The sequence below is a fragment of the Trematomus bernacchii genome, unplaced genomic scaffold, assembly GCF_902827165.1.
Source record: "Trematomus bernacchii unplaced genomic scaffold, fTreBer1.1, whole genome shotgun sequence".
Lineage (NCBI taxonomy): Eukaryota > Metazoa > Chordata > Actinopteri > Perciformes > Nototheniidae > Trematomus > Trematomus bernacchii.
Window position 1 is genome coordinate 1 of NW_022987682.1, and position 25,565 is coordinate 25,565.

At 44.0% G+C, this 25,565-nt stretch overlaps 1 protein-coding gene across 5 annotated transcripts in view; it reads left to right on the plus strand.

Moving 5' to 3' along the window:
• Positions 1 to 1,801: 1,801 nt before the first annotated feature.
• Positions 1,802 to 25,565, plus strand: part of LOC117487666 (interferon-induced very large GTPase 1-like) — a 339,011-nt gene continuing 315,247 nt past the window's right edge. For all 5 annotated transcript variants that reach the window (XM_034136304.1, XM_034136303.1, XM_034136306.1 and 2 more), the window contains exons 1-4: positions 1,802 to 2,110; positions 2,303 to 2,560; positions 2,996 to 3,259; positions 3,452 to 3,709. In XM_034136304.1, coding sequence (XP_033992195.1) covers positions 1,822 to 2,110; positions 2,303 to 2,560; positions 2,996 to 3,259; positions 3,452 to 3,709 — 1,069 coding nt within the window. In that variant the 5' untranslated portion in view covers positions 1,802 to 1,821. The remainder of the gene's footprint in view (positions 2,111 to 2,302; positions 2,561 to 2,995; positions 3,260 to 3,451; positions 3,710 to 25,565) is intronic.

The following is a 25,565-nucleotide window of genomic DNA, read 5'->3' on the forward strand; positions in this document are numbered from 1 at the left end:
GCACATGCCTCTGGAGTCTCTCTAGTGCAGGGGTCTCCAACCTTTCTTCATCTGAGAGCTACTTTCAAAAAATGAAAGTGGCCAAGAGCTACTTGCATCACATCGCTTACATTTATTCACATAGCCCTCATCAGTTGAATTAAGCTATACTTTTGTACACGTGTGAAATTGCAATACCTAAAGCTTATCAAAAATAAGGTCCAAGAAAACGAAGATTTCTCACATATTATTATGGCCCACATAATAAGTACATCACTGAACATTCACATAAGTGTCCTTAATCACCACCTTACAAGCATTTCACTCTTTTGTTAGTGAGATGAATGGCACTGCATGCAGTCCACCATAGAGGTGTATGCTGGAGTCATAGAATAGAGTCATTTAAATGTTCATCAGTTGGTCTTGTTCTGTATTTAGATTTCATTCATGTCAGAAAAAGCTGCTTCACAAAGGTATGTAGAACAGAACCAAATAAAGCAGACATTTTCAGTGCTGCTTGGTGAATGTTCTATAGTTTTCGGGGTCTACAAGGCTCCAGAAATGTTGTGAGTTTTGCTGAGACTTAAGCTGAACATTATTTTGGAGATCTCCACAGGATTGACACTGAACAGTTGTTCAGCCATCTTTTTCTTCTTCTTCTTCGTCTTGACATTAAATTATAAACCATAATAAATTAATTGTATAGGTCTAGCCTCCCTATATCTGTGTGTGAAAATGGTTCCATCCTCAAAAACAAAAAACTAATACTTCTGCAGTCTAGCTGCAGCTTCTAGCTACAGTCTTCTGTTAAAAAAAAAGACACTGAATGTCTTGAATGCATCACACACAGGACTTGAGTCTGAAAACAGCAGGAGTATTTACAATAGCATTATAAAAACAAAAATAGTGCATGTGGGTGCACACTTACATTCTCTGTCTTACTGTTACATAAATCCCATGAATGTATGAGATTAAGTTAGCTTCATCATATCTCAATCAGTGATTAAGTGAATAATAAAGTTTCTATCGGGTCACTATCAGCCTGTCACTCATTATTTTCAGGGAGGGGGCGGGGTTTGGAGGAACGGAGAGGAGACGGTGATCGCGGAAGCTTTCCTCCTGCCTTCACAAACTTTACACAAGTATTTATCAACTGAAAATAGCAAGAGGACATTCATACTCTGCAATCCAAGACTTGATTAAATCCACCAAAAACCTGACATGACGATAACGAGTGTTTTTCAAAAAACACAAATCCCTCCCTGTGTGTCTCTGACGCGCAGCGACAGGGCCTGATTCAGAGCGGGTCATTCTGCTGTTAGTTCTGGACTGGTGCTGGTGGAGAAAGCAGACTGCTCCGTGTGTGTTGTCGCTGTGCTGCTGTCACGTCTGTTCCTTGATCTCTGCGTCACCGACCATTTGATATTCGTGTGACAGAAAAAATTCTAAAATAAAAAAACGTTATTGTCCAGCCGCGGCCGAAAAATCAATAAGCAACCTTACTACGCTATAATCAATAATCGAGCGGCGAGCTACTGAAAAGCTGCCCGCGAGCTACCGGTAGCTCGCGATCGACGTGTTGGAGAGCCCTGACTTAGACAGTGAGAGAGAGGGGCTAGATTGTGGCTTGACCCACGTCACTCAAAACGGCTCAATAGGCACACTGTAGACACTAATTAGAAGAACACAGACTAAAACAGCAATGTACAGACGAATCAGATGATTAAACATGATCTTAAAATATATTTTAAGATGTCTTTATTTTGCATTTTTTTTAAATTCTTATTTGAATTACTTTCTGCTGACACTAGGTGTAACGCAGCGTTATGAGAAGGTACTGAGATGTACTTTTCTTCTCTTATGACAGATGTTCCTCCACCAGGGGAAGTAATAGTTCTTGATTCTGACCAGGAGACAGTTTCTCTTGGCTTTCCACCCACTGAAAACTCTGCTGGGTTTAGACTACAGTTAGATTACTTCTGTGAAACACACAGCGGCAGTTTGACTGTTGATGACTCCAGCCCTGTGAAGGTTGATGGACTGATACCTGGCACTGAGTATACCTTCAGCATCACAAGGATTGCAGACGATGGAAATCAAAGCAAAGCAACCTCGCTATCTGTCTTCACAGGTAAATCAGAAAAACAAGTGTTTTCTGAATCTTTTGGATCACTTCCTGAACAAATCTACGAAATGTCTGTTAAAAGTTACTTTCAGACAAATAAGGGTCACTACACATATTTTACTTGGACTTTAGAATGCAGACAAACATTGACAGAATATGAATTTTCAGTTTCAGTGAAACCTTTATATGTTCCCATAGAGCCCAGCCCTCCTGTGCAGATTACAGTCGACCAGGTCAGCAGCGAGTCACTGTCTCTGCATTGGGACCCCCCTGCTGGTGAAGTGGAGAGTTACATTGTGACTTGTTGCAGTGAGGGAGACATTATGAAAGAGACAACTGACACAAACAAGATGACATTCAACAACCTGAAGCCAGGGGAGTGTTACTTTCTAGAGGTTTCTACAAAACTTCGGAATGGAAGAATAAGCAAACCAACTGTAACATCTGCCAACACAAGTAAGTCAAATAAAATCATTATTGCATGGTTGATAAAGACAATGTCAAATATGTTGACCCAAAGATGAAGATTGGAATTGAGCAGATGGCTTTAAGTGAACATGCTTCTGGGTTGATAAAGACTTTTCAGAGTTTGAGACTGCCGAGAAAAATGCAGATTACATTGTGGTGGGCATTTCAATTCCCTTAAGAGAAACTGATAAATGATTAATAAACAAGCTTGTCTATTTTTATATTTAATAAAGTAATAAAGAAAGTCAGATACAATTGAAATCGATTTAAAATGCTGGAACAGAGCAACTTCAGCAGCACCAGAGTCCGAACGTAAGTGTGACTGTCAATAACAGATCTAATGTAACGAATACGCAGCCTTGTGTAACGAATACGCAGCCTTGTGAGAAGGTACTGAGATGTACTTTTCTTCTCTTATGACAGATGTTCCTCCACCAGGGGAAGTAACAGTTCTTGATTCTGACCAGGAGACCGTTTCTCTTGGCTTTCCACCCACTGAAAACTCTGCTGGGTTTAGACTACAGTTAGATTACTCCTGTGAAACACACAGCGGCAGTTTGACTGTTGATGACTCCAGCCCTGTGAAGGTTGATGGACTGATACCTGGCACTGAGTATACCTTCAGCATCACAAGGATTGCAGACGATGGAAATAAAAGCAAAGCAACCTCGCTATCTGTCTTCACAGGTAAATCAGAAAAACAAGTGTTTTCTGAATCTTTTGGATCACTTCCTGAACAAATCTACGAAATGTCTGTTAAAAGTTACTTTCAGACAAATAAGGGTCACTACACCTATTTTACTTGCACTTTAGAATGCAGACAAACATTGACAGAATATGAATTTTCAGTTTCAGTGAAACCTTTATATGTTCCCATAGAGCCCAGCCCTCCTGTGCAGATTACAGTCGACCAGGTCAGCAGCGAGTCACTGTCTCTGCATTGGGACCCCCCTGCTGGTGAAGTGGAGAGTTACATTGTGACTTGTTGCAGTGAGGGAGACATTATGAAAGAGACAACTGACACAAACAAGATGACATTCAACAACCTGAAGCCAGGGGAGTCTTACTTTCTAGAGGTTTTTACAAAACTTCGGAATGGAAGAATAAGCAGGCCAACTGTAACATCTGCCAACACAAGTAAGTCAAATAAAATCATTATTGCATGGTTGATAAAGACAATGTCAAAGATGTTGACCCAAAGATGAAGATTGGAATTGAGCAGATGGCTTTAAGTGAACATGCTTCTGGGTTAATAAAGACCTTTCAGAGTTTGAGTGTGCCGAGAAAAATGCAGATTACATTGTGGTGGGCATTTCAATTCCCTTAAGAGAAACTGATAAATGATTAATAAACAAGCTTGTCTATTTTTATATTTAATAAAGTAATAAAGAAAGTCAGATACAATTGAAATCGATCTAAAATGCTGGAACAGAGCAACTTCATCCTCAGAGGATAAAGAGGTTCTGCAAAAGTTGAATAGCAGATCAAAAAAGAGACATGAAATAATCAAAAACTAAAGCATACATTAGTAATCAAATAAAAATAAAGACAAATAGGTACACAACCATAGCTCAAAAATGAGTAGCAGCAATTTGAGTAAACTAAGTGACATAGATACAAATGGAAGATAGTGTTTATATTGCACATTGCAAGTTTATTGCACAGGATTGCAAGAGTCTCTATTTGTTGGGGTCTACCAGGGGCTGTGGTGGTTATACAGTCATTCAACATAAAATCATTCTGAATAGTGTCTTTGTTTATGAGTTGGTGAAAGTTAGAGTTCATACTGACCATTGGATACTGGCCCTCAAGATGGCACAATAGGCGCGTTCACACCAAGTACTTTGCCGTATTTAGTGCCGGCACTCAGTGCGCCGGCACTTATTACCCCAGGGCATTTAGTACAGATCGCGTTCACACCGGAGTACTTTTCCCTGAGGGAAGATTACGCAAATGAGACGCTGACGTCACTTCGTCTTCTTCTGCTTTGGGTTTACTGGCAGGCCGCAAACAACTTCACCGTGTATACTGCCACCCGGAGTCCCCGGCCGGAAGTCCCCGGAGTTGGGGACTGGCTTCAGTAGAAGCTGCTGGGACTCCCAGCAGCTTCTGAAGCCTTCCGAGTAAATCGCCAGAACGCCGACACCTCCTCATCTCCACCGCTCCCATGTTTTATTTTGTGTTGCCATAAGTTAGTCTCTCTGCGTTTGTGCACTGGGCGAATGCTAATGCTAATAATGCTAATGCCAGGATAATAAAATGGCGGCTCTACAAAACATTTCAGAGTTGTACGGGGCGTGGTTTGCAATTCGCCCAGCCAATCAGAACTGGGGCACTTTTTTTCCCCCAGGAAAGTACCATCTCTCAGCAGGCACTAAAAATGGGGGTAAAAGTTCCCGAGATTAAGTGCTCTTTTTGGTGTGAACGCGACATAAGGGGTACTAACGGAACTAAACGCGAAAAGTACGGTGAAAAGTACTCCGGTGTGAACGCGGCTAATGTATCCAGCACTAATTATTGGCCAGTTGTCGATTTGTGTACTCCTTGAGTCTTTTCAGATAATTTCCAGACCCTGAGGTCAGAGTTCTAAACATTTCATAAATCTGCTGTATTCTGATGCTCACAAATATCTCTATCCACCTCTTTCAAGTCATTTTACAATTCCATCAATTTCATTGCATGCTGCACATTAAAGTCTCTAATCTTCAAAAAAAAATCGACATTTGGCACCAACTTCAAAACTAATGGAAACAGAAGATTTCATTCTACTATTGTCAAATATTCCACTATATACCTGCTGTTATGTGGATATACTGAGAGGTACTTTTCTATGAAGTGAAGAGTTACAGTGTGACCTTTAGTTCTGGTACACACTTTTGTACTTTTACTTCCTGGTCATTTCTACACTTTGGTATCAATATTTACCGAGTACTTCTTTCAGTACTGGTAAAAAGTATATTGAAATGCATAATAGTTAAATTAAGATTAGAATAGTTGACCTGTCATGGGTCTGCAGAATATTTATACAGTTCTATTTCATCCTTACTGACCGCCAGAGGCAGTGCTTAGCACTGGATATCTTCATGTCGAGTATTTATGTCAACAAAGTCATGTGTGACCTCACATGACCCCGGAAAGCATAAGTTCCGGTGTATTATTCAAAAGCTCATCGCTATCTGTAGCGTTGTGATCTCGTCGGTCGGAGCTGCGGGTTAAACGCGACTCGCCCTCCAAAGGCTGCGACGAGCTGTTCCTCCCAAGGGAGGGAACCACGGTGTTCGCCGTTCAGACCCTCAGGAGCCCCGGACCGGCGGACCTCAGTCGGTGAGATCACTGCCATTTAATTCTGATAGTGCTCACAGGGTTTCCTGCAAACCACTATTAATTCACGGTTAGCAGAGGGCTATCGCCCAAGCTAATTTGTGCTATGCTAACAAGAGTGTGTGCGCTCGGTGTTTGCTGATATCGGCAACGTTCTCTGCCAGTGAAGACAGTGTCCCGCTCCTCTTTGTAAACTCTACTGCGTGGTCGGACACTATTAAGAGTTCTGCCGATAATTAAGACTGTGTATATATTGTTTCCCTATACAGTGACTGTTTAATAGTTAGCAGAGTGCTCTCACTCAGGCTAACTTGGCTGGACAGTAGCAGTAATTGGCTGATGCCACATCCATTTATTTTTTTCATATCGCTGAGAGAAAAAAAATATATATACAAAAAAAAAAAACGTTAGTAGGTTGCTCTCGACCAGACTAACTTGTTCGGCCGCTAGCACTGCTAATTGTTATATATACCTCAGGCTTATACATAACTCAAGCTTTTAGGTAATTGTTCCATCCCCCAGTTAGCAGAGTGCTCTCGCTCAAAGCTAACTTAAGATAAGATAAGATAAGGTAAGGCGCCGTGCTGGTGGCTGCCTGTTGCATGCAGCTCCCGGTGTTTTATTGTTCTTTGTCTTTTTGTTTACTTTTATTCTCTTAGTTGTACTTTTTTCTTTGGATATTTATTTTGTTTTGCAGCGAACTATGGCCACGTTTTACTTCGAACGTTTTCTGGTCATTCTTCTGCTACTTTTTTCACTTTTTGTGTCGGAGAGCCATGCTCAGAGGAGTGATGGCATTGTTTACACGCGTGAGCAGCTGATTGCGCTGTGCCGACCCGTGCTGCTGCCCGGAGCCAGGCATGACATCCCGGAGGAGCTTCGGAGGCTCAAGCGTGGCTGCAGAGCTGGGGCCAAGCTGAGGATGAAGAAGAAGATGAGGTACAAACCCTGTGTACCGGCCATCATAATGGGTAACGTGAGGTCTTTGGGGAATAAGATGGACGAGCTCCGCGTGCTGACGAAGACGCAGTGGGAATACCGTGAGTGTAGCATCATGTGTTTTACCGAGACTTGGTTGCACTCGCTCATCCCGGATAATAACACGGCTCTCCCCGGCTTCACGAGTGTTCGGGCGGACAGGGACGTTATTCTGAGCGGTAAAAAGAAAGGAGGAGGGATTGCACTGTATGTGAACGAACGATGGTGTAATCCTGGACATGTTACTGTGAAGGAGCGTTTCTGTAGCCCGGACATTGAACTGCTAGCTGTGGGATTACGTCCATTTTATCTACCTAGAGAACTTTATTCTGTCATCGTAGTTGCTGTCTATATTCCACCGAACGCGGACGCGGAGGTGGCTGGTGACGTCATTCACTCTTCTGTGGCCAAACTCCAAACTCTTCACCCAAATGCATTCATAACAATAACTGGGGATTTTAACCGTGCAAAACTGGACAAATCTCTGCCTACATTCACTCAGTATGTGAAATGCCCCACCAGGGGAAATAATACTCTGGATCTTCTATATGCAAATACCAAGAATGCATATTGTGCCACTGCCCTCCCCCCCCTGGGCAGATCTGACCACAACCTCGTCTTTTTGGCTCCTAAATATGTCCCACTGGTGCAGAGGCAGCCTGTATCCACCAGGACTGTGAGGAAATGGACTCCAGGGGCTAATGAGGCTCTACAGGACTGCTTCGAGACCACTGACTGGGACGTGCTTTGTGTGCCACATGGAGAGGACATCAATAATATGACTGACTGCATCACAGAATACATCAACTTCTGTGAACAAACAATATTACCGGCTAAAACTGTCAACTGTTTCCCCAATAATAAACCCTGGATTACTAGTGACCTGAAAACTCTTTTAAATAAGAAAAAGGAAGCTTATAAGTCTGGGGACAAATCAATGCTGAAGAGTGTCCAGCATCAACTGAGAGACAATTTGAGGAGGGGCAGAGATTCGTACAGGAAGAAGCTGGAGACTAAGCTCCAGCTGAACAATAGCAGGGATGTCTGGGCTGGGATGAAGGCTATCACTGGCTTCAAAGGGAGAGACAGACTGACTGTGGGCACCCTGGAGAGGGCCAACGAGCTGAACACCTTCTTCAATAGGTTTAGCTCTCCGCCCGCTGCTGTCTCCTCCACTTCCTCTTCTCACCTCACCTCCTCCTCTCAGCCTGGCGTCAACATCCCCCCTCTGCTCACCACCTACACTTCACACCTCTCCTCCACCACCCAGCCTGGCTTCTGCACCCCCCCTCTGCTCACATTGCCGCTGACCCCCCCCCCCCCCCTCTGCTCATCTTGCCTCAGACCCCCCCCCCCTCTATCCCCCCTTCCATCTCGCCCCCCCCCCCCGCTTCACTGTGAGCACAGGACAGGTCCAGAGTCAGATGGAAAAACTCCACCAAGGCAAGGCTGCTGGCCCTGATGGTATCAGCCCCAGGGTCCTGAGGACCTGTGCACGCCAGCTGGCTCCTGTTCTCCAGTATATATTCAACCTGAGCCTGCACTTGGAGACCATCCCGGTGCTGTGGAAGACATCATGCGTTGTTCCGGTCCCTAAAAAGACAACTCCTTCTGGGCTCAATGACTATCGCCCTGTAGCACTCACATCTCATGTGATGAAGGTGCTTGAGAGACTGGTCTTGGCCCATCTCAGACCGCAGGTGAGATCATTCCTTGACCCTCTGCAATTTGCCTACCAGCCTCACCTGGGGGTGGACGATGCCATTATTTACCTGCTGCAGCGTGCTCACTCATACCTGAATGGATCGGGTTGCACTGTGAGAATCACCTTTTTTGATTTCTCCAGTGCATTCAACACGATCCAGCCTCGGCTACTGAGTGACAAGCTGCAGGCTATGAGGGTAAACTCGTCCACCATCTCCTGGATTACCAACTACCTCACGGACAGACCACAGTACGTCCGGCTGGGCAGTGTGCTGTCTGATGTGGTGGTTGGTAGTATTGGAGCCCCACAGGGGACTGTGCTGTCTCCTTTCCTGTTCACCTTATACACCTCTGACTTTCTATACAACTCAGAGTCATGCCACCTGCAGAAGTTTTCGGATGACTCTGCAGTGGTAGGGTGTATAAGGGATGGACGGGAGGAGGAGTACAGAGCGCTGGTGGGTGATTTTGTTGAGTGGACTGGAAGAAATCATCTGCTTTTGAATGTGGCCAAGACCAGAGAGATGGTCATTGATTTCAGGAGGAAGAGGACATCTCCTCCTCTGCCCCTGTGCATTCTGGGAGAGGATGTGGCAGTTGTGGAGGTCTACAAGTACCTGGGAGTGCACTTAGACAATGGGCTGAACTGGAGGATCAACACTGACGCTGTGTACAAGAAGGGGATGAGCCGACTCTATTTTCTGAGGAAGCTGAGATCCTTCAACGTATGCAGTAAGATGCTGGAGATCTTCTATCAGTCTGTTGTGGCTAGTGCACTCTTCTTTGCTGCGGTCTGCTGGGGGGGCAGCATCAGAGCCGGTGACACCTGCAGGATCAATAAACTGATCAGGAAAGCTGGGTCAGTCATCGGCATCAAGCTGGAACCCTTTGAAGCTGTGGTGGAGAGGAGGACACTGAACAGGCTGTTGTCCATCATGGATAACCCCACCCATCCTCTCCACCTACAGCTGGACAGTCAACGGAGCTCCTTCTCCAACAGACTGCTGCAGCTCCCCTGTCTCAAGGACAGATACTGGAAAACATTCCTGCCCACTGCAATAACACTGTACAACAAATCACCTCTGGCTGGAAGAGAACTCTCTGCTCCATAGTTTCTCTAGAAATAAAACCACCTTGTACATTTTACTCACACATAATCTGTTTCATATTTAATACTCCATAATTCCATATATTTTGAATATATATATATTTGTATATTTGTATATATATATATATATATATATAATATCTGTATGTATATTTTCTATTTTGTATTTTGACATGTATATTTTATATTTTATTTTATATTTTATTTTATTTTATTTCTATTCTTGTATATTTTGTTTTATTGTAAAATGCCTTTTATGCTGCTGTAACAAAAACAATTTCCCAATTTGGGATCAATAAAGTACGATCTATCTATCTATCTATCTAACTTGCTACTGCGCTAGTGCAGAGAGTGTTCTGCTCCCGTCTCACTGCATACAATTGGTTCCTTATCTGTTCCATCCCCGAGTTAGCCGAGTGCTCTCGCTCAAAGCTAACTTGCTACTGCGCTAGTGAAGAGAGTGTCCTCGCTCCCCTCTCACTGCATATATTTGTTTCCTTACTTGTTCCTTCCTCCAGTTAGCAGAGTGCTCACGCTCACGCTAACTACTATTGTGCTAGTGAAGAGAGTGCCCTCAGTCCCCTCTCACTACATATATTGTTTCCTGGCCCGATTCTTTACAGTCAGTGGAGTGCTCTAGCTCAGACTGACTTAAGCTGCCCGCAGCAACTAGTGTGGAGTTTTCATTGGTGCTGTCGCTATGTTTAACTCTCCCGGCTGTAACACCTGTATGGCTCCTCTTCAACCAGAGCATGGCCATGACCTTTGCCCTTCTTGTCTTGGCCTCGAGCATCTGAGGGTGGGCCTTTCGGAGGACCCATGCATGAATTGCACCATCATGCCTCGTGCGGTGAGAGCTGCCAGACTGGCCGAGGTGGAGCTACTGGCTGAGGTTGGCCTTCCCTCTGGATAGTCGACTCCAGCCCAACCTACCCATCCTAGGCGTCGGGCCGCAGAGGCTGCGGGTGCTCCGCCCAAGAAGAGGACTAAGTCTGATAAGCTGTCCTCTAGGGTGGGCCTGCTAACTACTGAGCTAGCGCAGATGAAGTCAATCATCCTTGGACCATCGCGGTCCTGCTAACTTGCCCCCCAGGCAGCCTCGGCCTTCGGGGCCTAATCGTCGCCCCACCAGAGCCTCCAGAGGCCGGGGGGCAAGGTACTGCGGCTCTGGGGCAGGCTGTCGGCTATTCCTCCCAGCAGCAGCTCGACTACTGGGTAGCTCAAGCTTCAGACCCCTGGGTGGTTTCCATCTTAACCCAGGGGTACAAGCTTCAGTTCTGACGCCGGCCCCCAGCCTTCAGCCGGGTCAAAATTACCAGCATAAGCGACCCGGCAAAATAATTAGCCCTGAACCAGGAGCTGTCAGTCCTCCTTGCCAAGGGTGCAATCAAACCTGTGGACCCCATCTCACAGTGTTCACCAGGTGTGTCACGGCATCCCTCTTGCCCCTGCAGTCTCAGGGCATGAGGATTCTACCATACTTAGACGACTGATTGATTTGTGCACCATCCCGGTTGCAGTCAACATAGGACACGGCTCTCATTCTCTCTCACGTCGCTCAGCTAGGCCTCAGGGTGAACTTGGAGAAGAGTTTTCTGAACCCCTCTCAGAGCCTCTCATTGGTGTGGCTCTGGACAGAGTCACTATGCAGGCATTTCCATCTGCTCAGCGCCTGGACGACATCCTCCAGCTTCTTCCCCTCTTCCGAAGGGGCAGGTCTCTGGCATACATTCTCTTTTTCTGCCTCTTGGGCAAGCTGACAGCTACCTCAGCTGTCGTTCCCTTGGGCTTGTTGTCACTGCGCCCCCTGCAAAGATGGCTGAACAGCCTCCACTTGGACCCCAAGTTGCACAGGCACAGGAAAATCAGGGTGTCACGACAGTGCCTCTCCACTCTATCCCCATGGAGGGAGAGGTTGTATCTGTCAAGAGGCGTGACCATGGGCTCCGTTCCTTTCCGCAGAGAGACCATTACAACGGATGCCAGCCTCTCCGAATGGGGTGCTGTGGCAGAACAGGACAGCTCGGGGGCAGCGGTCTGTTCAGGACTGCACAGAACACATCACCGTGCTAGAGCTACGGGCTGTTCAACTAGCACTCAGGCACTTCCTGCCATACCTGAGGGGGAAGCATGTGCTTGTCGGACAACACTGCAACAGTGTTTCATATAAACCATCAGGAGGGCACCAAATTTGCACGCTTGCTAGAGGTGTCCCAGACTCTCCTGACCTGGGCAGCCCCTTGCCTGGCCAGCCTAAGGGCAATGTATCTACCAGGAGAGCAGAACCAAGTCGCCGACTTCCTCTCCCATCACAAGCCTCCACCGGGGGGGCGGCGGCTTCATCCAGAGGTGGTGCACAGCATCTGGGGTGTCTTCGGCAGGGCAGAGGTAGATCTCTTTGCCTCGAGGATGTCGACCCACTGTCCCCTATGGTTCTCCTTGACGGAGAAGACCAGCCCTTTGGGTCAGGACGCCCTGGCTCATTCATGGCCAGGGCGTCTTCTCTATGGCTATCCACCCCTTCCTCTGATCCTACCAACACTTCTCAGAGTGCTTCAACAGGGCCACAGGCTTCTTCTGTTAGCCCCCTTCTGGCCAGCCAGGACTTGGTTCTCTGCTGCACAGACTCTGTTGCGGGACGCATTGGGGTCGGATGTGGCATCCCGACCCCTGCCGCCTTCAGCTGTGGTTCTGGCCACTGGTATACAGTACGAAAACAGGTGGAAACTATTTTCTGACTGTTGCCAAGTGCGAAACGAGGACCCAGTATATTGCTCGAGGCCTACTATCCTGGAATTCCTGCCGTCCCTCCTGGACGACGGTGCTGGACGCCCTATGCTCGCCTCCCTTTGAACCCTTGTCACAGGCAGAACTGAGTAGGCTCTCAGCCAAGACTGTTTTCCTTCTTGCCATCACTTCAGTAAAGCGTGTAAGCGAGCTACAGGCCTTGTCCGTGAACAGCTCGTGTCTGAGGTGGAACTCAGATGGCTCAGGTGTCACTTGATGGCCGGATACAGCGTTCCTCCTTAAGGTGCTGGCACGCTTTCATCTTAATCGGCCTATCCAGCTGGCACGGTTTGACCCCCAAATCAGGAGAGGTGGAGGAGAGGTCAAGACTCTTATGCCCGGTGCGGGCCCTTCAAGCTTATGTCCAGACTACCGCAAGCATACGGCAATCTTAACAGCTCTTTCTCTGTTACGGTGGTCCTAGAAAGGGCCATGGTCTCTCAAAGCAGCGCCTGTCCCACTGGATCGTAGACTTCAATGCCCAGGCATACAGGGCGAATGACCGTCCCTTACCACCGAGAGTAAAGTGCCACTCTACCAGGAGTGTCTCCACGTCATGGGCGACCTTGAGAGGTGTGCCCCTGGAGGTTATATGTGCCACGGCCAAATGGGCATCCCCGAGCACATTCGCCAGAGTGAATGTTGCCGCCCCTCACCCGTTGGGTGTGGTCCTCCTGCAGAGTCCACCTAGTCCATCACTATAAGGTGGGTACTCAGGTTTCCTTGTGACTCTGTTAATATAAGTCATCCAGAGCTAAGCGCTGCCTCTGGCGGTCAGTAAGGATGAAATAGAACTAAAGTTACGTATGTAACTACGGTTCTATGAATCCTGGATGACCGCCAGAGTTCTTAGTCACTCGGAATCTCGTGTTCCCGCGAGAAGATTCCATAGGATTTAACTCGTTGACAACACCGGAACTTATGCTTTCCGGGGTAATGCGAGGTCACTCGTGACTTTGTTGACATAAATACTCGACCTGCGTATGCGCGAGAAGGAAGATATCCAGTGCTAAGCACTGCATCTGGCGGTCATCCAGGATTCATAGAACCGTAGTTACATACGTAACTTTCGTTTTCTGCCCTCCCCTGTGTGCGTCGCAGGATATGCAATTCTGCTGTTAATTAATATGATTGATCATGACAACACCCTTTCTGAGTTTCATTCAATTATCCCCTATGAATAATGACAATGTCCAACTTCAGTACAAAGAACATTTTCATCAACCTGCTGTATTCTGATACAAAGACATTTCTCTATCCAACTCTTTAAGGTCCTTTAACCAACAATTATTTAGCAGGCTGCGATTAGACAAGCAGTTTACTGACTGACTGACCAACGTAGTCATAGTTTTGGCCAAATGTAAAATGTAATAAAAAAAAATCATCCATGATGAGGAATGGTTAAATAACCAATAATGTTTTTTATATGATTCCTTATCTTTTCTACAGAGACGCACCTAGAGAGCTTTTTGGAAGAACTGGGGTTGGATCACCACTACAAAGAGAAGCTATCCCTAATCACACTTCTTAGGATTGACAAGAAGACTATTACTGATGAACCGGCCAAGTGTAATTCAGATCTTCCATGGTATTTTCTGAAGAAACTAATGATGGTTAATGTGACAGCTAGGAATGTGAAATGTCCAATTTCACATGAATCAGACTGTGATGATCACACATATGATCTTGATGATTTAGACGAAAGTTCAATTTCAGGTGACATACTGAATCCCCTTGACTTAAGCACTGCTCTCTTCCTGTGCTCTGATGGTTTTGTACAGCAAGAAATGGCCCTCAAAATGTCCATGTGTCAGTTTTCCGTGCCTCTGTTGCTTCCCAACTGTGACACAAAGCAGTGCACACTCATGCTTTGGGCCATGAGAGACATTGTTAAAAAGTACAGACCTCCGTCACTTTCAGAGTCATGGGGATTTATTGAAGAGAGAATTGTTGTCTCTGAACTTCCAATGATATCTTTTGTGAGACTGGGTGAGTGCTCCTTGTCCAAGTCAGAGATCCTCAATAAGCTTCTGAGCAATTCTCAGCAGTACCACAACACATTTGTTCACTCCAACATGGAGGGTGGTGACAGCCCAAGGAGAATATCCAATGGATTGGTTGAAATGACTTGGTACCTCCCATGTGGGAACGAAAACATGGATGTCTTCAGCGAGCCAGTTGCTGTAGCTAACCTTCGTGGGGACATTGCTTCATTTGAAACACAATTTGCTTTCTTGTGTCAGACATCTGCAGCAGTTTTTGTGTTCTTTGATGCTTTGGACTCTGAGTGTGAGCTGCTAACCAACCAAAACCACAAGGCCCAGATCTTCTTGGTGGGTAACCGTCAACACCAGGGTTTCAGTGTAGATTCTGTAAAAAGGGTAAAAAACAAGTTGGTCTTAACTGACAGCAACATCCTTTTGAAGACTAAGCGCATGAATGATGCAGAATTTGTTGACATTTTGCATAAAAAAATCAGCAATGTAATTGAAAACTCAAAGATGAAGATGGGAATTGAGAAGATGTCTGACATTGCCCATGAACTGGGAATCTGGGTGGATGAAGACTCTCCAGAGTGCCAGAACGGCAAGAAGAACGCAGATGCTATCACTGCAGAAATTCAAGACATTCTTAAATACAAAGAAGTTCAGCTTCCCTTGCAAGGCCAAATATGGAAGGACCTTACTCGCTTGGAGAAAGAAGAATTCCGGCTTCGGAAAGTTGGGTCTGAAAATATAGAAAAGTACAAAAGTGATCTTCAGCAACAGAAAAAACAACTTAGGAAAAAACAGAACTCTTTTGACGGGTCAAAGGCAATGACATATTTCATCAAGGCAATTTCAAGCCCAGGGATAGAGAGGTGCTATTTCCTGAAATGGTTGCGAATGAACCTCGATAACGTGTCTCGAGAAAAACTGTGTGACCTCAGGGAGCAGTACAAAGAAAAATGCAAAAACTCTGAGAACAAAGAGGAGATAAAGAAAATTGATCAACAACTTTCCAACAGCTCATTAGGGACTGAACACTTCTTCCGTGAAATGGGGCAGATCTATGAAGCTTCCCTTTCCCTTCCTGAAACAGACCCAGCACGTCAACAACTACAGCATCTCCCCAAGCTATGTGCTGAGTTAATGCTTGATGGATTTCCACTTGAGCTTGTAGATGGAGAAGCATCCAACATACCTATCGGATGGGTGACTGACGTTCTCTCTCAGCTCAATGACTTGGTGTCTCCTAAGAACAAGATCCTGGTAGTCACAGTTCTTGGAGTTCAGAGCACAGGAAAGTCCACTCTCCTCAACACCATGTTTGGAGTGCAGTTTGCAGTCAGCAGTGGTCGATGCACTCGAGGTGCCTTTATGTTGCTGATTAAAATCAATGAAGATGTCAGAAAAGACTTCAACTGTGACTTCATGGTGATCATTGACACTGAGGGCTTAAAGTCACCAGAGCTCGCACAACTGGACAATAGCCACGAGCACGACAATGAGCTTGCAACACTTGTCGTGGGGCTGAGTGATATCACCATCATGAATATTGCAATGGAGAATTCAACAGAAATGAAGGACATCCTACAGATAGTTGTACACGCTTTCCTCAGGATGAAAGAGGTTAGCAAAAAGAAGCCCAAATGTCAGTTTGTTCACCAGAATGTGTCGGATGTTTCAGCCCATGACAAGAACTTGCGCGACAGGAAACTGCTCCTGCAACAGTTAAACGAGATGACCCAGGCAGCAGCCAAAATGGAAAAGAAAGAAGAGTACTCGAGCTTCACTGATGTGATGGAGTACAGTCCAGACACTGGAAACTGGTACATTCCTGGACTTTGGAATGGAAACCCACCGATGGCACCAGTCAATGCAGGCTACAGCGAGGCTGTTTATGAGCTCAAGAAAAACATAATCCACATTTTGGGAAGTTGTGGATCATCTGCTAATAATATCTTGGAGTTTACAGAGTGGATGAAGAGCCTGTGGACGGCAGTAAAACATGAAAACTTCATCTTCAGTTTCAGAAACAGTCTCGTGGCTGATGCATACATGAGGCTGTGCAAAGAATTCAACAAGTGGGAATGGGAATTCAAAAAAGAAATGTACACATGGGTTACAAAAGCTGAAACAATAATCTCCAACTTCGGCACACCTGCTGATAAATCTAACATATCTGACATGATAGAACTTCTCATGCTATTGAAAAGCAAAGCTTTGACAGAGTTGTCTAAATGGGAAACAAAGCTTCTTGGAAATCTGGAACAGTACTTCAAACAAACACTGGGTCATGTCTATCTTGTTGAAGGATACAGACAGGAGTTTGCAAACAGTGCAATGAGCCTTCGACAAGAAATGGAAATATCTGTGAAAAGCAAACTTACATTTAGCTCCAAATATTTACATTTTTATGTTCATGTTATAATATTTACTCAAAATGTAGTATGTTAGTTTTCATTTTCAAATGCCACATTTTTTACATGTTTAGATCAATTAAAAGATCATTTAGTTCATATTCAGCATGTCAACATGTAAACATGACAACAAGTTTGAATCAAGTTAAGGATGATATAAAGATGGTATTGTTTTTGTGAATATTTATTTTGTTGCATTTTTTATGTTTAAAAGATATTCCAGTCTAAATGTCAACATGTCGGTTATCCTTCAGGTTGTTTTTATTACCTAATCCAGTATGACATTTAATTCTCTTTGTTCAAAATCTATTACCACTTTTCTTTCTGTCATTTAAGAATCTGATATCACATATTTACATGTATTACTCACTTAAAAGATCATTCAATATAAAAGTGCTATTGTCAACAAGTAACAGCATCATATATGATCTTTCTTTTACTCAGATCTTCTAATCTTTTGTTTCTGTGAAGTATCTGATTCTTTCTATTTACGTAATAAAAAATACCATTCATTCTTTATACTGTTCATTTATTTATATTGTTAACATGTATACTTACTATTGTTTACTATTTCAATAAAGAAACGTGCGTGCGGAGAGTCTATGGTGGTGCCGCCAAACGACCCGACCCGTCTTGTAACACGGAGCCCGTTTCCTAAACCATGTTAAATGTATGTGTGTGCATAAAGCTGAGTTATGATCGGTCATAATTAAATAGTTTACAGTGAGATTTACTCACATACTTTTGGCCTTACTCGCGCAGCCCTACAAATGAACAGAGATTTCCAGACAAATATTCTTTTAAAAAATGGTGTGTACCTTAATAATTTAAGATGTAAATTAATGCCAGTTTATTTGTTGTACTTTCTATTTTTATTGTGTAATTTGGTGAAACCAATGTATGCATTTGATACAGATAATGATAGGGGCCTCTCATATACAGTACAGTATAGCCCTTAAGGTCAAATAATGAGATCCTCGACCCCCCCACATATCAAATCCCAATTTAACCCCTGTGTGTGTGTGTGTGTGTGTGTGTGTGTGTGTGTGTGTGTGTGTGTGTGTGTGTGTGTGTGTGTGTGTGTGTGTGTGTGTGTGTGTGTGTGTGTGTGTGTGTGTGTGTGTGTGTGTGTGTGTGTGTGTGTGTGTGTGTGTGTGTGTGTGTGTTAGTGATGGGAATTATGGCTCTTTGAAGGGAGCCGGATCTTATGGCTCCGTTCCTTTCAAAGAGCCGTTCAAAAGAGCCGTTTTTTTTAAAGGGCTCGGGGTTACTAGGTTTATCTGCGAAATAATCACCAGGATAATGATTGACTGTATTGCCAGACCTAATGTCAATAATCTGCATTGTAAACATAACACAAGGTGGCGCCATATCCATGTCATTCATGTCAGTGAATGTACTACTTTGAATTTACCCTCTGTATGTGTTAAGTAAATAAAGTTGCCTTGCCTTGAATGAAATTCACGCAACTCTTAATATTAGATACTGTGTTTTTAAGTGGCGATGGAGATTATTTGTTGACCCTGCTTTAAAGGATATTTTGCCTTTACAAATGGTGCGCTTTATCACTGCCTGGGTTTTGGTTGAAGTGAATCCAAATGCTGCTGCGTTTTCGCGTTTGGCTCATTTTCCATCCGAAAAACACGTCGTCTACCTGTCCTGTACCACTTGTTATGACTTCTCTCTCTCACGTATTCCGTTAAGACCCACCCCATCTCACTCCTCGTGCTGAAACCTACCAATCAGAGTAGGGGCGGGTCTTCACAGAATACGTTTGGGGAACAAAATCAAGCTTTTGAAAAGGCGAGTGGATTTTGGCAGGCAGTGAGTGCGGACCAACGATTGAACGATAACAAGAACGGCTCTCACCAAGTAGGACTCGGTTCCCCTCGTTCGTACCAAAGAGCCGTTCAAAAGAATTGGCTCGTTCGCGACCGACACATCACTAGTGTGTGTGTGTGTGTGTGTGTGTGTGTGTGTGTGTGTGTGTGTGTGTGTGTGTGTGTGTGTGTGTGTGTGTGTGTGTGTGTGTGTGTGTGTGTGTGTGTGTGTGTGTGTGTGTGTGTGTGTGTGTGTGTGTGTGTGTCACTAGAGGCTTCTCAATTCTTACATTTCCCCTCCTCGACTCCTATCCTCGAGACTTAGTCCCGCCCACAGGAGAAGCGAGCGGAGGACTCGAGGAGGGGAACCGAGGAGAGAGGAGGGGAAGCAGCAGGCGGTTAGAGAAATGAGAACTCCTCTCCTCTGAGCGGTCATTTTAAAGAGACGTCCATTAATGATGACAGGAGGCACAGCAGCCCTCTGTCTGATGGACAGATGTGTTCATGACGACTTATATATTTACTTTTAATTCATTCACAGTGCGGTATAATGAGACAATAACAGGCTACAGATGCGGACATATACACACAAATATATTTATATAAATATATACAATTTAAAGTATGAGAGCACTCTCATAATAACGTAACACAATCAGAGACTGGATATATCCCCCCCTCTCTCTGGTCGCTGAAATGGGGAATTGAAATTACGGGCCAAAAGTTGTATTTATAAGTATTAAAAGTAAGCATAGGACACCAAACCAACTGAGACCTGTCTGTCCGCCGCATCTACGCACTGTACAACACGCACCTACACACTGTATCATATATCATTGTTCATCACTTTTTTTTACAAATATGTAGTAAACAAAAAAGTGATGAACAATCCAGAATATGATTTATATTTTAGATTCTTCAGAATAGCCCCCTTTTGCCTTGATGACAGCTTTGCACACTCTTGGCTTCTCTCAGTCAGCTTCATGAGGTCGTCACCTGGAATGGTTTTCCAACCGTCTTGAAGGACTTCCCAGAGGTGCTGAGCACTTGTTGGCTGCTTTTCCTTCACTCTGCGGCCCAACTGATCCCAGACCATCTCAATTGGGTTGAGGTTGGGTGATTGTGGAGGCCAGGTCATTTGACGCACTCCATCACTTTCATTCTTAGTCAAATAGCCCTCACATAGCCTGGAGGTGTGTTTGGGGTCATTGTGTGTTGAAAAACAAATGAGGGTCCCAGTAATCCCAAACCAGATGCACTCAAGGTGCCTTTATGTTGCTGATTAAAATCAATGAAGATGTCAGAAAAGACTTCAACTGTGACTTCATGGTGATCATTGACACTGAGGGCTTAAAGTCACCAGAGCTCGCACAACTGGACAATAGCCACGAGCACGACAATGAGCTTGCAACACTTGTTGTGGGGCTGAGTGATATCACCATCATCAATGGTTCAATGGAGAATTCAACAGAAATGAAGAACATCCTACAGATAGTTGTACACGCTTTCCTGCGATTAGACAAGCAGTTTACTGACTGACTGAATGACCAACGTAGTCATAGTTTTAGCAATTGATAAATATTAAAATATATTTTGATCCATGCCTAGGGTTGGTGGAATAACGGATAATGTTTTTAGTATGATTCTTTTTCATTTTCTACAGAGCCACACCTTGAGAGTTTTTTGGAGGAACTGGGGTTGGATCACCACTACAAAGAGAAGCTATCCCTAAGCACACTTCTTAGGATTGACAAGAAGACCATTACTGATGAACCTGCTAAGTGTAATTCAGATCTTCCATGGTATTTCCTGAAGAAACTAATGATGGTCAATGTGACAGCTAGGAATGTAAAATGTACACCTGCACATGAGTCAAACTGTGAGGATCACACAGATGACCTTGATGATTTAGATGAAAGTACACATTCAGGTGACACACTGAATCCCCTTGATATTGTCACTGCTCTCTTCCTGTGCTCTGATGGTTTTGTACAGCAGGAAATGGCCCTCAAAATGTCCATGTGTCAGTTTTCCGTGCCTCTGTTGCTTCCCAACTGTGACACAAAGCAGTGCACACTCATGCTTTGGGCCATGAGAGACATTGTTAAAAAGTACAGACCTCAGTCACTTTCAGAATCCAAGGGATTTATTGAAGAGAGAATTGTTGTCTCTGAACTTCCAATGATATCTTTTGTGAGACTGGGTGAGTGCTCCTTGTCCAAGTCAGAGATCCTCAATAAGCTCCTGAGCAATTCTCAGCAGTACCATGACACCTTTGTTCACTACAACATGGAGGGTGGTGACAGTCCAAGGAGAATATCCAATGGATTGGTTGAAATGACTTGGTACCTCCCTTGTGGGAACAAAAACATGGATGTCTTCAGCGAGCCAGTTGCTGTAGCTAACCTTCGTGGGGACATTGCTTCATTTGAAACACAATTTGCTTTCTTGTGTCAGACATCTGCAGCAGTTTTTGTGTTCTTTGATGCTTTGGACTCTGAGTGTGAGCTGCTAACCAACCAAAACCACAAGGCACAGATCTTCTTGGTGGGTAACCGTCAAAGCAAAGATTTCAAATTAGATGCTGTAAAAAAGGTAGCAACCAAACTGAGCTTAAAAAAGAGCAACATCCTTTTGAAAGATAAGCAAATAAATGATGTACAATTTGTCAAAGATTTGCGTGAAAAAGTCAGCAATGCATTTGAAAACACAAAGGTGAAGAGGGGAATTGAGAAGATGGCTGACGTTGCCCATGAACTGGGAATCTGTGTTGATGAAGACTCTCCAGAGTGCCAGACTGCCAAGAAAAATGCAGATGCCATCACTGCAGACATTCAAGACCTTCTTAAATACAGAGACGCTCAGCTTCCCTTGCAAGGCCAAATATGGAAGGACCTTAGTCGCTTAGAGAAGGAAGAATTGCGACTTAAGAAAGTTGGGTCCAAAAATATAGAAAAGTACAAAAGTGATCTTCAGCTAGAGAAAACCAAACTTCGGGAAAAACAGAACTCTCATGACATCTCAAAGGCAATGACATGTTTCATTAAGGCAATTTCAAGCCCAGGGATGGAGAGGTGCTATTTCCTGAAATGGATGCGAATGAACCTCGATAACGTGTCTCGAGAAAAACTCTTTGACCTCAGGGAGCAGTACAAAGAAAAATGCAAAAACCCTGAGAACAAAGAGGAGATAAAGAAAATAGACCAACAACTTTCCAACAGCTCATTAGGGACTGAACACTTCTTCCGTGAAATGGGGCAGACCTATGAAGCTTCCCTTTCCCTTCCTGAAACAGACCCAGCACGTCAACAACTACAGCATCTCCCCAAGCTATGTGCTGAGTTAATGCTTGCTGGATTTCCACTTGAGCTTGTAGATGGAGAAGCATCCAACATACCTCTCAGATGGGTGACTGACGTTCTCTCTCAGCTCAATGCCTTGGTGTCTCCTAAGAACAAGATCCTGGTAGTCACAGTTCTTGGAGTTCAGAGCACAGGAAAGTCCACTCTCCTCAACACCATGTTTGGAGTGCAGTTTGCAGTCAGCAGTGGTCGATGCACTCGAGGTGCCTTTATGTTGCTGATTAAAATCAATGAAGATGTCAGAAAAGACTTCAACTGTGACTTCATGGTGATCATTGACACTGAGGGCTTAAAGTCACCAGAGCTCGCACAACTGGACAATAGCCACGAGCACGACAATGAGCTTGCAACACTTGTTGTGGGGCTGAGTGATATCACCATCATCAATGTTGCAATGGAGAATTCAACAGAAATGAAGGACATCCTACAGATAGTTGTACACGCTTTCCTCAGGATGAAAGAGGTTAGCAAAAAGAAGCCCAAATGTCAGTTTGTTCACCAGAATGTGTCCGATGTTTCAGCCCATGACAAGAACCTGCGAGACAGGGAACTGCTCCTGCAACAGTTAAACGAGATGACCCAGGCAGCAGCCAAAATGGAAAAGAAAGAAGAGTACTTGAGCTTCACTGATGTGATGGAGTACAGTCCAGACACTGGAAACTGGTACATTCCTGGACTCTGGAATGGAAACCCACCGATGGCACCAGTCAATGCAGGCTACAGCGAGGCTGTCTATGAGCTCAAGAAAAACATAATCCACATTTTGGGAAGTTGTGGATCATCTGCTAATAATATCTTGGAGTTTACAGAGTGGATGAAGAGCCTGTGGACGGCAGTAAAACATGAAAACTTCATCTTCAGCTTCAGAAACAGTCTCGTCGCTGATGCATACATGAAGCTGTGCGCAGAATTCAACAAATGGGAATGGGACTTCAAAAAAGAAATGCACACATGGGTTACACAAGCTGAAACAAGACTCTCCAACTTCGGTACACCTGCTGATAAATCTAACATATCTGACATGAGAGAACTTCTCATGCTATTGAAAAGCAAAGCTTTGACAGAGCTGTCTAAATGGGAAACAAAGCTTCTTGGAAATCTGGAACAGTACTTCAAACAAACACTGCATGTCTATCTTGTTGAAGGATACAGACAGGATTTTGCAAACAGTGCAAAGAGCCTTCGACAAGAAATGGAAATATCTGTGCAAAGCAAACTTACAGCAGCAGCTGAAATCAGAAAGGGGATGATGAAACTTGATAAACTCAAGGAAGAACACACAAAGGAATTAGAGGACAGAGTTTGTGCATTGATTGAAGAATGTAGGAAGAAAAAAGTCAAGATGTCAGAGAAAGAGCTGGACGAAGAATTTGAAAAGATGTGGACTAAAACAGTGAATGAACTATCCTTTACAAAAATGAAGGTTGAGGACATTTTCACCAGTGTATCTCACCGCCTGAGAACAAATCTATCAACCAAGGGAAGTCACGCGAATGATTTGTTAAGTAAAAAAAGCCTGAGAGAATGTGGACAGGATCTTTTTAAATATACAGCTCAAGGACCCATGGTGTGGTTGAAAGGCCTATTTAGTGCACCAAGTCCCACAAATGCTGTACAACAAATAGCTGTCGACATCATAAAAGTTTGCTCTCAGTTTGTGACTGTCAAAGTGCAAAGAAAGAGTAATTACGATGATACCTACATCGATGAGATTTTAAACATGATTGATGAGAGGCTGCAAGACAATCACAAAGTTGGAACAGACATCCCGTTTGAAGTCTCTCTGAAACAGCACATCTGTGCAGACGCAGCCAGAAGGTTCCAGAAAATGCATGAAGATTTCCTCCATGAAAAAGATCCCTACAGATGTCTGATCGAAAACAAAGAAAAGTTTCTTGCTGATTTTAAAGACGTGTTCCATAATGTAGACCAGTGCCAGAAGAAGGCAGAAGAATTCACAGACCGATGCTTGAAGCCTGCAGTCGAAGACTTTGTCAACCGTTCCCTGGGTCCTGATATCATTGGTGAAATGAGGACAAGTGAGCAGTTCAGCACAAGAATGTCCTTCCAGTATTCACTTTTACTGGATCTGCTCTCAAAGGATGACTTTAAAAAGTACCAGAGCTTTATTTGCTCCTATGAGAATTATGTGAAGGAATGGATACTCAACAAAATAGTGCGACACTTCTCAGATGGGTCTACGATGTTTGAGGATCAACATCTCCAGTCATGTGTCAACAGCATAAATAATGCTATCCAGAAAGCTAAAACAGAAAAGAGTGGCAACTTAAAGTCATTTGTTGTAGTTGTCTGTAAGGAACTTGGTGACAAACTGGTCATTTCCCAGGGTGCTCTTGGGGCATTCATGACCCTGAACAAGGCCGACCAGGAACAGTTTGCTCACTGGCTCACTGAGTGTGTGAAGGAGATGGCACAAACTCTTAGAGAGAAGTTTAAGAAAACAGACATCCAAACTAAACTACAGAGCCTTCATGTGAATCCTCAGAACGAGCTTTTCAACACACTGATTGGATGTGGTAAACAGTGTCCGTTCTGCAAAGCGCCATGTGAGGCAGGAGCAACAGCCCACACTGAGCACTTCGCTTCACTTCATCGACCAGAGGGTCTGGGTCGATACAGATGGAGTGATACAGAAAAACTTTTAATTGACATATGCTCTTCCCTAGTAAACAGTGACATTTCTTTTCTCTGCAAGGAAAGGAAATATGAACCGCACCCTTACAAGCGCTACAGGGAAATCTATCCGGACTGGAAAATCTCACCAGATGCAAGCCTCCAGGCATCAGACTACTGGAAATATGTACTGGCAAAGTTCAATAAAGAGTTGGCAGCAGCATTCAAGGCAAAGCCTGCTGATATTCCTGAAGCTTGGAAACTTATCACACCTGAGCAAGCAGAGGCAAGCCTCAAAGAGTCATTTCATATCAAATGAGAAACTACAAGCTTTGTGCTCACAGAGGGTCACGTCCTCCTCATTACAGTCATCATCCTCTCATGGACATTTAGATTACACTTGATTTATATGAAGAAGCACACAAAGTAACGTGATGTTTATGAGATGGCAAGGTTGATCATATATTTCGCCAAAACAACTTGGAAGGAATGTTTAAACAATTCAGTTTGATTAACAGACTTTAAATCCTTCTTTTTTTGGTTGTTATTGTAGTAACAATTAATCAAATTTGATTTGATTAAGTGTTTTTTATTTCCTTGAAGTAACTGATGCAAACATATTTGCTTTTATGTTTTTCTGTGGTTTTGTCATAAACACATTAACAATTGTAATGTTTTAAAATATCATTCAGTCTTCATGTCAACATGAAGATTATACAATGTCTTTATTTTTATTTCAAATAAGTATCTGGTTCTTATTTTTTACATTTTTATTGACACATTTATAATTGTTGTCTTTTCATTTCTGAGCTGCATCAAAAGCCACACATTTAGATTTTTAAATCAGTGAATGAATCATTGTGTTTTAGTGGTGGTA